At 46.5% G+C, this 11,964-nt stretch overlaps 1 protein-coding gene across 10 annotated transcripts in view; it reads left to right on the top strand.

Annotated features, from left to right (window-relative positions):
* The window catches only part of lrch3 (leucine-rich repeats and calponin homology (CH) domain containing 3), a 36,425-nt gene that overhangs the window by 21,626 nt on the left and 2,835 nt on the right, over nucleotides 1–11,964 (top strand). The window contains exons 10-22 of one of the 10 annotated variants that reach the window (XM_015361414.2): nucleotides 164–243; nucleotides 474–522; nucleotides 629–748; nucleotides 1,251–1,298; nucleotides 2,131–2,184; nucleotides 3,329–3,409; nucleotides 4,212–4,310; nucleotides 4,709–4,757; nucleotides 5,199–5,312; nucleotides 6,929–7,029; nucleotides 7,651–7,788; nucleotides 8,191–8,268; nucleotides 8,986–11,587. In XM_015361414.2, the coding sequence (XP_015216900.1) occupies nucleotides 164–243; nucleotides 474–522; nucleotides 629–748; nucleotides 1,251–1,298; nucleotides 2,131–2,184; nucleotides 3,329–3,409; nucleotides 4,212–4,310; nucleotides 4,709–4,757; nucleotides 5,199–5,312; nucleotides 6,929–7,029; nucleotides 7,651–7,788; nucleotides 8,191–8,268; nucleotides 8,986–9,180 (1,206 nt within the window). In that variant the 3' untranslated portion in view covers nucleotides 9,181–11,587. Of the gene's footprint in view, nucleotides 1–163; nucleotides 244–473; nucleotides 523–628; nucleotides 749–1,250; nucleotides 1,299–2,130; nucleotides 2,185–3,328; nucleotides 3,410–4,211; nucleotides 4,311–4,708; nucleotides 4,758–5,198; nucleotides 5,313–6,928; nucleotides 7,030–7,650; nucleotides 7,789–8,190; nucleotides 8,269–8,985; nucleotides 11,588–11,964 lie in introns of those variants that run through there. The other 9 variants (XM_015361416.2, XM_015361415.2, XM_015361417.2 and 6 more) reach the window with 9 other exon arrangements.

Here is an 11,964-nt window from a genome sequence, read left to right as displayed (position 1 = left end):
ATTGGACCATAAAGATTTGAAATGGCAACCTTAACTTTTGTTTAGTTGTGAGTGGCTAGCACTTAAAAAAACCTTAGAGGTCTGTGGTGTTTAAGTGAGATGGAGAGTGTAAGAACAGGATGGGGTAGTGAAACATTGAGCTGACCCTCTTATGTGGTTCCAGGGCTCTCCAGTAAAGTCCAGTCCCACCAGAGACCCATTGCGGACAGATGACCCCCGGAGACACCCCATACTCCACAGCAGGTGCAGAAACCATACCGTTCACACTGTACTAACACTGTTCTAAGAGCTCCTCTCATACTGCACAGTATAAAGCACACCACACACTACACTGATACTATTCACACAGAGAACACCCTACACCTGTGCAGACAGTATACTGTGCCAGTACTGAACACAAAGAGCACGTCTCATAAAGCTGAGTGCCGTGGGCTCTTGCCTAACTTCTCTCATCCTCTTTCGGTCTTTCCCAGAAGCCTAGTGGACAGTGGGAGTACATCGCCCTCTATTGCTCAGAGCCAGGTACTGCAAATTCTTGGTGTGTTTACATGTGTGACAATAATTGGGTTCCCGTGGATCAGTGAATTCCATGCCCACCCCTTTGCTCTTCCCTGTCCCCCCGTCTCAGCGGATGTCAGGAGGGGTGGAGAGGGTGCGGCGTGAGGCCCAGATCGCAGCGCTGCAGTACGAGGAGGAAAGGCAACGAACGCGGCACCTGCAGAGAGACGCCATGCTCAGCTACGTCAAGGTCAGAGAGGCACTGACACCAAGAAACACAGATGTGCTGTACCACTAGCACTAAAACACAAGACACCCGTGGAGAAGAGTCTAAACTAGCGCCGAGAAACATATTCTGATATTTGAGCAAGTTCATTTGCATGTATCTGAAAAATGTCCATTTGATTAGGTGTTACAGTTATGACCTGGATTCTCAGTACGAAGAATATGGGGATGTACTACTCAAGCACACCAGAGCAATCTGTGTGTATGAGCTGAAGCAGAAGGGAGGGGTCACAGTGTGTAACAAGTAGGTCACTTGATTAGAAGCAGATATTGATCAAATACCATTTTCTCAACTATCTGAGCATTACAAATCATTACAAGTTACACATCAGGTCTGTGCAACACTGGTTTAAACTGGCCCCCAGCTTATGCCAGTGATTTAAAGGGGGCCCTATCCCCTCTGACACATTACAGGGCGCTGGTCGCACTCCACTGTGATATAATGGTTTTGTTTTTCTACTCTTCAGCACAAAGCAGTTCAGAGTCCCTCAAAGCAGAGTCCCACAGATAGCGAGGTGAGTTGCTCTGGACTGCTGTCTTGCTGTCTCGTATTCATATTCACTCTTTCCATCTCCCACACTCTCATACCATTTCCCTTTTTCATACTTCTTTTTTAAATGCTTCTTTCCAAGAGTGCCTGAGGGAGGGAATTCACTCCTGGGGACCTCAGAACTTTTTGGGAGGCCAGACTTTTACAAGCTCAGAGTGGAATTTGGCCAGGGCATGGTGATTAACACCCCTGCTTTTATGAACAGTGCCATGGGATCTTTAATAGCCAAGTAGACAGACCCACGGTTTAATGTGTCAGCCAAAGGACAGTATCTCTGACAACACCTGTACTGTCGACCCATGGTATGCATAATGGTTTAGAATTTCTCCAGAAGGTCCACTGATTACAGCAGCAGCTGGGTTTTCCTTTGAAGTCTCCCTGCCCAGTGCTGACCAGGAGTAACACTGAGTTTGGCTCTAAGGTGGTAACACAGCTGTGAGAAAGTGGTAATATTTCTGTTGGGTTGGAATTACTCATGCTGGGCTCTCTCGGTTTTCCAATAAACAGTGCAAATTCTTGGTGGGCGCCTGCAGGCGTGCAGTGAGGTTGTTGAGAGACGTGCTACTCTTGCTGCGCTTGCAGAGCTCGTAGTGCATCCATCTGATGGGTGGGGGGGAGTGCCTACTGTGGGGCAGAGGCTTTTCACACTGGTGAAGGGAAAAAGAGATCCTGTAGTAGCAGGACTTATTCTGTGAATATGACTGTACATGTCCCAGGCTCCCCTGCGTTACCTCTTCTGCCCACCTGACTGTCCCTCCCTCTATGTGACCTCACTCCCTGTCTCCCCTCCCCCCCAGAGCTCATTCCCCTCCAGGCGCTCCACACATACGGACGACTCCGCCCTCTTCATGGTAAGAGCATGCCTCCACAGAGTGATGCCAATCCATCTCTCTCACAGTCTTTAGCTTGTAGTTTACTCTGCCACCAACATAGTGATTAAAATTTGCATGCATATCGATGGAGCAATCAATAAATTGATCAGAGAGTCTTTGTATCTGTATGTTGGTCTCTCTGTCTGGCTAACAGTCACTCTGGTCTCCAGTGTAGTGCCGAGGAGCTCTCATTGACTGTCCAGCTTGTGCGCAGAGAAGGGGGCTGCAGCTGTAGCCCCTGTATCTGATTGGCTCGTTGCTTATCCCTCTGCCCACGTGACTTTCCTGGAGACTCTGGCTTTCGTTGCATGTCCAGCCCTGACTCTGCATGCAGCAACTCTCCCCTCTCTTTTGTCTTGAAACCTGAGCACCACAGAGCCACAGCCCTTCCCCTTTCATTCTTTCAACATCTCCCTCCGTCACCCTCCATTTTTCCCTCCCTCTTCTTCGTGTTGTGTGTACTTATTGCCCCAGGATGGCATATCTGGATTTTAAAAGCCCAAGGCAGTAGCTTGAACCAGCCTAAACCCCACTGCCCAGTGTGTTAGTGGGTAAGTGAGGCACTGAGAGGTTCCCATTTGGCAAATGAGTCATCTGATTCAGGTTCTCTGGAGTGGACAGTTAGCCCACTGTGAAACATAAGCATGTGTCTCTGAGGGCTAACCCACTCTGACTCACAGGTGCTTGTGTGCTTGGTTCACAAACTGCTCTGCTTGAGTTGTGGAGTGTGTGCAGAATTGTGGAAGTATCTGTTTAACACAAAAGCACTCAACCTTTTTTTTATGATTGACAGCACTCCAATAAATCTTGCCACAGCTGTGTTTCTAGTCCGACCAGACAAACCCATCTCTCTCTGTTACAGATGTCCTGATCTAAGAGAATGCAGCTTGCATGACTTGGGGGAAAAATATAAATGTCCTGTTATATCGTCAGTGTCTCTGCAGCGCAGCTCCCCACAGCTGTGCTGGCTCTGTGCTGGGCCTTCACCCATCGCCTGACTGACTTGAATGACAGCTGCCCTGTCCTCTCTGCTCTGTACATCTGCTTTTCGGTCTGTACTGCCTTTCAGAGCCTCTCTGTTTTTCTGTTTCTGTCTGTTGTTCCTCTGACCTTGACTGCGCAGAACGGCTATCAGCCCCTCATGGTGTTTGAGATAGACAATAACACCAACACCATAAAGAGGAGACCGGGCACCCACAAGCAGGTGACTTGAGTTACTCACTGCCTGCATCTGTATGTAGTGACACACACACTGCCTGCGTCTCTAGACAGTGATGTGCTCACACTTACTGCCCTCGTCTCTACACAGTTACACACTTCCTGTGACTGTACACAGTGACATAAGCACACTACTGCTTGTGTCTGTACAGTAACACACACACTGCCAGCAACTTTACACAGTGGCACACACACTGCCTGTATCTGTACACAGTGACGTGCTCACACTTACTGCCTGTCTGTACATAGTTACACACACTCTCTGCATCTGTACAGTTACACTCATACTACCACTGTCTGTACTCAGTGACACACACTTTTTGCGTCTGTACATAGTGATGTGCTGCATGTCTGTACAGTTCCATTCACACTGCCTGTGCCTATACTTAGTGACACACACTGCTTGCATCTGTACATAGTGATGTGCTCACACTTACTGCCTGTGTCTGTACAGTAACACACACTGCCTGTGTCTGTACAGTGCCAGTGACATACACGTTGCTTGCGTCTGTACACTGTGACACATGTACACTTCTGCCTGTGTTTTTACACAATACACACTGCTTGTGTATAAAGTAATATACTGTGCCACGGTTGCCCGCACTGTGCTCATACAGTGTTATTCTTGCTGTTACTGTTACACCCTTGTTCTGTACCTGCCTACTCTTTGGTTGTGGCTGGCCCTTTTTCTTCCTTCTTCTTTTGTTCTTCTCTTCTACTCTTTTCCTCCCATTCAAATTCTGTCATTTTGTTTCTCACTTTGATCTTTGCTACCTTCTGTTCTTCAGTCTCTCTCTGGGACATCCCATGACGGCTGTACTCCGCATTCTCCTCCTGATGTTTCTGCTGCTAAGCTTCCACAGGTTGCCCTCTCCTGTTCGTTGCAGGTATTGCACCTAGTGTCAATCATGGCATACTTGTTACAGGACAAACATACTGCACTCAGTGTACGCACACCACATCACAGACACACAGCACAGCAAAACCACACTGCACACCATACACAAAGCACATTTTTCACACACAGCATACCAAAATAAATCCATGGCACAACACTATACATACAACGCATTACACATTCAATGGACACCATGCAGACATTTTTACACTTCGTACACAGTCTTTACAAACTTTGTGTGCTTTTTTGAATCTGATCTTTATTCAGACATTCATTTTCTGTTATTGTCTCTCTATCTCTTTCTCATCTGCTTGGGTTTTGAAACTCTTACACCGTCATTCAGTCCTGGTTGAATAACTGTCTGCTGTTCTCTACCTCTCCCTGCAGAGTGAAGACCGCTCTACCCTGTCTCCCAGCTCGTCTCTTCCACCCTCAGGTAAGAGTGCCAGACACCGCAGCCCCAGAGAGGAAGAGGATTGTGTGGACACAGACACCACATCTCTGAACCAGGACCCTCTGCTGCACACATGTCTATTACTATGTACTTTATAATTGTCCTTTTTGGATTTATTCACAATCTTTGTTGTTTTTTTTTAAGATTTACTGTAATCTGTTCTTTAGTTTTGGTTTATGTAATGGTCACAGTACTGATTAAGAGTAGGATGTTGCAGCATGTTCTATGTGGATAAAGCACTGTCTGCAGATACAGTGAGGGGCCTGTAGGGGGATTGTGTGTGTTTGTGAGCCTGTATGTTTTAATTTGTTCCCCAGTTGCGCTGCCCAGCTGCTCTAGCATTTTCTCCCTAACCTTCTTGTGTTGATCACCCTGCTGTTGCCCTGCCCCTTTCCTGTGCATCTGCTTCCTGTCTTCCTGCAGCCCTCCAATCGCCTTCCTACCCTGGCTCTGCTGCCCCACCCCCTTTCCGAGGTCCCGCCCTCCGACCTGACAGTTTCCTGTTTCGCCTCAGCAAGAGAGAGGAGAGTAGGAGAGGTAGGTCTGGAGGTCATGACCTCTGACCTCTGCATGCAAGCTTTTGTATGGGAGGTATTATGTGTAACCCTGCATTTGCCTCCAGTACCAGAACTTGCGATGCAGTCCAACCAGGTGCCATCCTTTGTATTCCCATTTTTATGAGCTGTAAATGAACTTTATGCTGGTGAACTTAAACAAAGGTTGGTGCCAGGGCTGCATTTGTTTCAAAGTCACCAAACATAGGAGTAGAGCAACAAAGTGGTTATTGTTAGGATTGTACACTGGACAAAAAATTCACACCATGAGAACAATCTGCCTACATGGAACATCAGCACTGCAAAATGGAGTTGAACATAGTTATTCAAACTGTTTATCTGAATAGCCAGTGCGTGTAGCCTCATTGTGTGTATATACAGTGTAACTGTCAATGTGGAGATAAAATTGCAGCAGATATCCCCACAAAGATCAGAACTCCTGATAAACATATGATGCGAAGACTTCATTTTAAATGCAAATGACTTTTTACAAACCAGTACATAGCAGTATAAACTGTGCTTTGTCTGCGTGCTTTTCTCAGTCTCTTCTGAGTTTTTAAATTCTCAGATTCAGAAATGCCTTACAAGCATAACATACATAAAAGTGTTAAAGAGATTTGTTCATTATAACAATAAAGCAGACAATAAAATACAAAATTACATGCCAGAGCAAATAGGCAAATACAAAGTAAGGATATAATAGCAATGACAGAAGAATCAACAATATTCTGTAGTAATATGTAAAATAAAAATGTGTTACCAGGAGTAACCTTTAACATTGAGTATGAACCACAGAGGTGTCTCTGTGTCATGTTTGCAGAGCCCTCACTGTGTCATTCAGACTATGACACTTTGAACCCCAGGGGTGTCTCTGCGTGGAGTTTCTCATTGTCTCTCAGATGTGACATGTTTAACCCCTGGGATTTGTCTGTGTAGAGGGTCTCACTGTGTCCCTCAGGCTGTGACAGGCTGCAGTAAGCTTCAGGGCCTGCTATCTGAGAGGACTCTTGAGATTGAGTTCTTGGTTTTAAACAGGAGTCATTTGGGTTACTTTTATGTGGGTGTTGGCCTAATTCAGCTCTGCGTGCATTAAGTGGTTTTTTTGCTTCACTTTTTGCTTACAGTGATTTGGTAGACTTCTGTAAACAGCGTCTGTGCTGAGCGCTTGTCCTTTGTGTGTAGTCCTGCTGACTGAATGCACCTCAAACCTCAATAGGCAGGATAACACTAAAGATTTCTGACCAAATCTAAAAATGTATATTTATTTTGTACCATTTTCTGATGGCATAAGACACTGCAGCCTTTTTTTCTTTCAGTAATTTTCTGCTAAGCCAAAGTTCCCTGACATCATCATCAGGTCAAGTTGTGCTCTAAGGTGGTGTTACCTAGGATACTGGTACTGGTTTTCCTAGCTCCTAGCCTTTTTTTTCTGGAAGACCATGACCTTTGTTGGTTTTTAAATGTTGTCTCTGTCTCGGCTTCACTGTGTGGGTGACAGCGGGACCTGGATGTCTGTGTAGAGCAGGAATTGAATTTGTGTGTCGTGTAGGGTCTCTCGGAGGCTCCAAGTCTGAGCGTCTCTCTCTGTCTCGCTCCCAGCGGCAGGGTCCGCGGCCATCAGGCCAGAGTCAGGCGGCGTGAGTCCTCCCAGCAGTGCTGCGCAGGGGGAGGAGGCTGAGCTCGTGGAGCAGCTGCGCAAGGTGTGTTTCTCCGTTCCGCTCAGACTGTTCTGATCATGACTCTGTCCTCTTAAGATTTAAACGTTTGTTTTTCGTCTGCTTGTGATCACCCGTGAAAGCTGCAGTGATGGGATGATAATAGGTGAGGTTTGTATGAGTGAGAAAATAAAAGTAACAGTCCTCAGCATGACCTTTCATGTAAAGATAATTTGGTCACCGTAGAAATAGTAGTTGCTGTAGATGAAATTAAATTGGGTATTTACGGTTTTGATCTTAGAAACAGCTCAATCACTGCTCTTCTGTAAGTCCAAGAAAGCATCCCCTCTGAACTGTTCATTCGTTAAAGTACTCCAACTAAACTAGTAGGTTAAAATAATGCATATTTAATACCTTGACCATGTTAACATTGGTTGTAAGAGACCTTAAATTTTTGTTTTAAATTAAAAATGGTGCTGTTGCTCCCACTACGTCATCACTTCACACATTAGCCTCAGCTTTGCCATCTGCAAGCCTGCTGCAGAATTGGCCTGGGCGGCTCTGGTGTGGTGGGTGATGCAGCTCAAGTACGTGCCTGATGGCCAATCCCACAGTTGTGCACAGAACTGTAGAGATACCCTCTCACAGCTGTGTTGTGTCCCCCAGAGCATCGAGTCCCGGCTGAAGGTGTCACTGCCCAGCGACCTGGGGGCAGCATTGACGGACGGCGTGGTGCTCTGCCACCTGGCCAACCATGTCCGGCCACGTTCTGTGCCCAGTATCCACGTGCCCTCGCCTGCTGTGGTCAGTACTTCTGTCGCCTTAAGAGTCTTTCTGTCCATTTCAGCCCTTCTAATAGGCTGTGTATTCTGCAATTTCCCTCACGGGATCAATAAAGTATCTATCAGTTCTGTCTTTCTTGCCAGCAAGTGTCATTTGCTCATACATCTGTTTGTCTCCATTTCTACCTGTTCATGCCTTTGTCCACCAGTAACATCTGTGCAAGTCTGTCATTCTGGAAGTATGTGGTCAGTTTCCTCTGTCAGCTGACCTCTCTTTCTGTCATCTCATCATCAGTTTTTCTGGCTCTTCCCTGTGACCATCTCCTGCTCTCTACCTCTACACATCTTGCCCTGTCTCTCGACCTGCTTTGTCTTTGCCAGCCTCTGTGTAACCTTGTCAAAATGCCTGTCTCTGACTCTGCAGCCCAAACTGACAATGGCGAAATGTCGGCGGAACGTCGAAAACTTCTTAGAAGCGTGTCGGAGGATTGGAGTGCCACAGGTAAGGGCAAAGAGGAACAGGTGCTCTCCCTGGCTGACGAAACAGACTCACCTCCTGACTGATAGCTGACTGACAGATTCACGCTTGATCTGACTGACAGACACTGAAACTGGCGAACACACTGCCTGACTGACAGGCACTGAGACTGATGAACACAGACATTACAGGTCAGGTCCTGTTGTCAGGCAGTTGTTGATTCTGTAGTACACATCCAGACTTGCGAAGCTCTGAAATGAAATATGTTGATTGTGTGTGTACGTATATGTGACAGGTCTGTATACCAACACTGTTTGACTCTTGTAGTTGTAGTGAATATAGAGATTTCTTGTATTAACCGTGGCCTGCTGTATGCTACTAACAGGCTTTCTCTCTTTCTCTCTCCCCTTCTCTAACCCCTTTTCTTCCTCCTCCTTTTTACTTCATTCTCCATCTCTCCTGCTCTGTCTTTCTCCGTTCCTCCCTCTCTGCTCTGCTGTCTGTCCTGAACCCTCTCTCACTTTTTTCCCCTTTTACCCGTCCCTGTGTTTTCTCTGCTGCCCTGATTTTGTCTGATTCTGCCACTCTTATCTCTCCTCTTCTTCATCCTCTCCCATCTTTTCCAAATTGTCATTCTTCATCATCCCTACCGACGCGTGTGAATATTCCATCTCTCATCCCATTTCTCCCTTCCATTCCTGTTCTCTCACACCCACTCTCTCTCCTTCCTCCGTGGCCCAGGAACAACTGTGCTCGGTGGGTGCAGTGTTGGGAGGTGAGGGGGGCTACGTGTATCATACACTAGAGGCTCTTCTATCTCTCAGCACACCCCCCTCAGCAGCCCCCCCTGGCCAGCTGGCCTGCTTTGCCCTCTTCTACCTCTCCGTCATGTCGCTGCTGTGTGCCCTCTACTGCCACCTGGTGCCACGCTTCTGAACTGGCACGCACTGTGCTCTGTCACACGGTATATGTGCACGATATGCACGGTTGCGCACACACACATTCTTACTTGTCTAGAAATCAGGCAAGCACAAAGCACAAAAGCCAATCATGCATCATTCCTGCCCAGCAGGTGGACACACAGACACAGGCTGGAAAGTAAGGGATTTTTCTCAAGCATAACACATAGCTTGTGTATGACCCATCACAGCTTGAAGTTTTAAAGCAGAGGGCATTCATGGGCATATAGCATTCACTCTCACTTGTTTTATGTGCACTTTTAAAAAAAAACACGGTTCCATCCTAATGTCTTCTTGGACTTTCACAAGTAGTGTGTGGACCTCCTGACCCTCATTCAGTTACAGAGTGCCGATACAGGCAAACATGAAAATGTGTCCCCAAGACTCCTTCCATGAGACTGTTTCCCTGTGCACTGAGCACACGGCATCCTAGTATCATGTCTTCAGACAGGATCTGATACAAGCACAACAAATTAGACTTGTGGGGAGAGATAAACATATTTGTATAGCACTGCGCCTAATGCAGACACCTCTATTTGCAAAAACAGCTGTGCTCCCATTCCAGTTTTATGCACCTTAGATATACTGTATTAGATTATGTCTTTCAAGCCACCACACAAAGACACATCATACATATACCATACTGAAAACGCCCCCATTCAACCCCTGTGCACATCTGCAGTCTCCCGTGAACTCTGACTGGCCTACACTACAGCCTGTCCCATCCTGAAAAGGAAACCCTGTAGCCCCCACCACAAGTTGGACTGTGCTTTGACGGGACCTCTGCTGTCTCTCTTCTTGTCACTATTATGGTGAACCCTGACCCCCAGCAGTCGCAGCAACCAGCACCGTCAGGGTGACAGTATTTACAACACTCCTAACTGAAACAGGACACCAAAACTCTTCTGGTCCCTTGTTACTCAGCTATAATGTTTTGTATCTTTATTCCTTTGCACTGATGGATCACGCTTTCCCATTCTTGTTCAAGACAAGGTTTCAGAAAGATTTATAGAAGGGCACTGATGCCATTGACATGTGGTGTGAATTATTTGACCTGCCTGCACTTGCTGAATCTTTTGCTAGCCTCTAGCTCTTTGGAGACTCCATCTGTGGGACTAGACTGGGTGATGTTTTGCGAGCTGGAAAGAGCACTGTGATGCAAAGAGCAGCATCTAGTCACAAACCCTCTTCCAGACCTCTGGGCAGACTGCTCCGCTGCACACACAAGTGTCTGGAAACTCAGCCTTGTGCATCTTGTGCCTGACAGACATTCAAAGAGGAAGGCTGGTATTTTACAAAAAAGCAGTTTTGGAAGTGTTCTCGAAAATAAGAGAATTGCACTAATTTTAGGAATGTTTGTTTTGAAGTGGCAGATCTTCTCGTTGACTGTTATCACTATTTTCCCTAAGAAGGATGATGGAAATAGTAATATTTCCCAGGCCCCAGTCCCTGGCTTTGGTGTGTGGAGACTTTTCACAAGTAGTGTTCTCCCTGTGGCCCCTCTCACCCGCTCCCTGCTGCCCCCTGTGCCTTATCGTGTGTAAATGCAGCTGGGGTGCCGGTCAGTTCAGGACAACTGCTGTGCACAGAGGACTGGCAGTGTTTTCTCAAAGAAGGTCAGCTGCTCTCAAACAGATTTTTTATGCGGGAGCAAATACCAGTGTGGATTCTTCTGCGAAGACCTGTTCAGTTTTATTTCTTTATTTCTTCTTGTGAGTCTCTGTGAGTGAAAAGTCCTGCAGGTGCATGTTGGACTGGTACTTCTCCTTTTGGGCGTTCAGAAAGTTGTTCAGAGAAGAGGCCCTGCTAGCTGCCTCAAACCTGACCACCAACCAGCTCTCTTCTGCCCTTCCTCTCCACAGTGATACAGGGGGTCAGACCCTGACCAGCAGAGAGCTGACAGTCCCCAATGCCCCTTGACCACTACACACTGCTCATATGACTCCCAAGCTTTGACTCTGTGCACACGTTGATTCCACTAACACACTGGTGTGCTCACAGTATGCCTGCTATAGAATGTGCAACGTATCTTCACAGTTATGATGTGCAGCGTTTTTTTTAACTAAATGAAGAAATCAGGGAATGAGTTTGATTGCGCTGCAAGCGAGAGTGTGTCAGACAGGTCCAGTGAAACAGTGTTGCAGTGTGTGTGTGAAAAACAGAGGGAGGTAAATGGATTAAATAGGCTTACATACCCTTTCCCTCTGTGTCACTGACTGCTTGTTCTATTTATGCTTGTCATAATCTTGACCTGTCCATCTGTCTGTGTGCCTCTGGTTCTCTACTATGTGCCTCTTCTCCTGTGTAAGGTTTACCTAACAGTCTCTCTTCCCAGGGCTCTGCCCTTTTTCCTAAAAAAATAAAAATAAAAAAATCAAATCAAATCTGATTCTCGCAGCATCTGTTTTTCACATACTGTTAGGGGTCCAGCACTGATGCAGTTCATAAACACAATGCCTACAGGCTCTCTGACCTCTCAAACTCTGCCTGGCTGAATTCTGGTTTGTGACACTGACTTGATTTCTCTTCACTCCTGCTGTTTTTTCCATCCCTCTTCCTGCATTCTTCTTTCTTCATGCTAACCCTGGACTGCCACCCTAAGCTCTGGGCACAGACTTAAACTCAGACCTATCCTATTGAGCAGTTAGGAAATCTACCAAAACAGAATTACTGTGCTGTTTATTTGTTTCCAATTGTTCCCTCTACTTCAGCCCCCTGTAATAGGATTGTAGGCCTGTATTTGAATATGATGCACGTAGTG

The sequence above is a fragment of the Lepisosteus oculatus genome, chromosome 13 (genome assembly GCF_040954835.1).
Source record: "Lepisosteus oculatus isolate fLepOcu1 chromosome 13, fLepOcu1.hap2, whole genome shotgun sequence".
Classification (NCBI taxonomy): domain Eukaryota; kingdom Metazoa; phylum Chordata; class Actinopteri; order Semionotiformes; family Lepisosteidae; genus Lepisosteus; species Lepisosteus oculatus.
The sequence above is the reverse complement of the archived record's forward strand: the minus strand, read 5'-3'. Positions and strand labels throughout refer to the sequence as shown.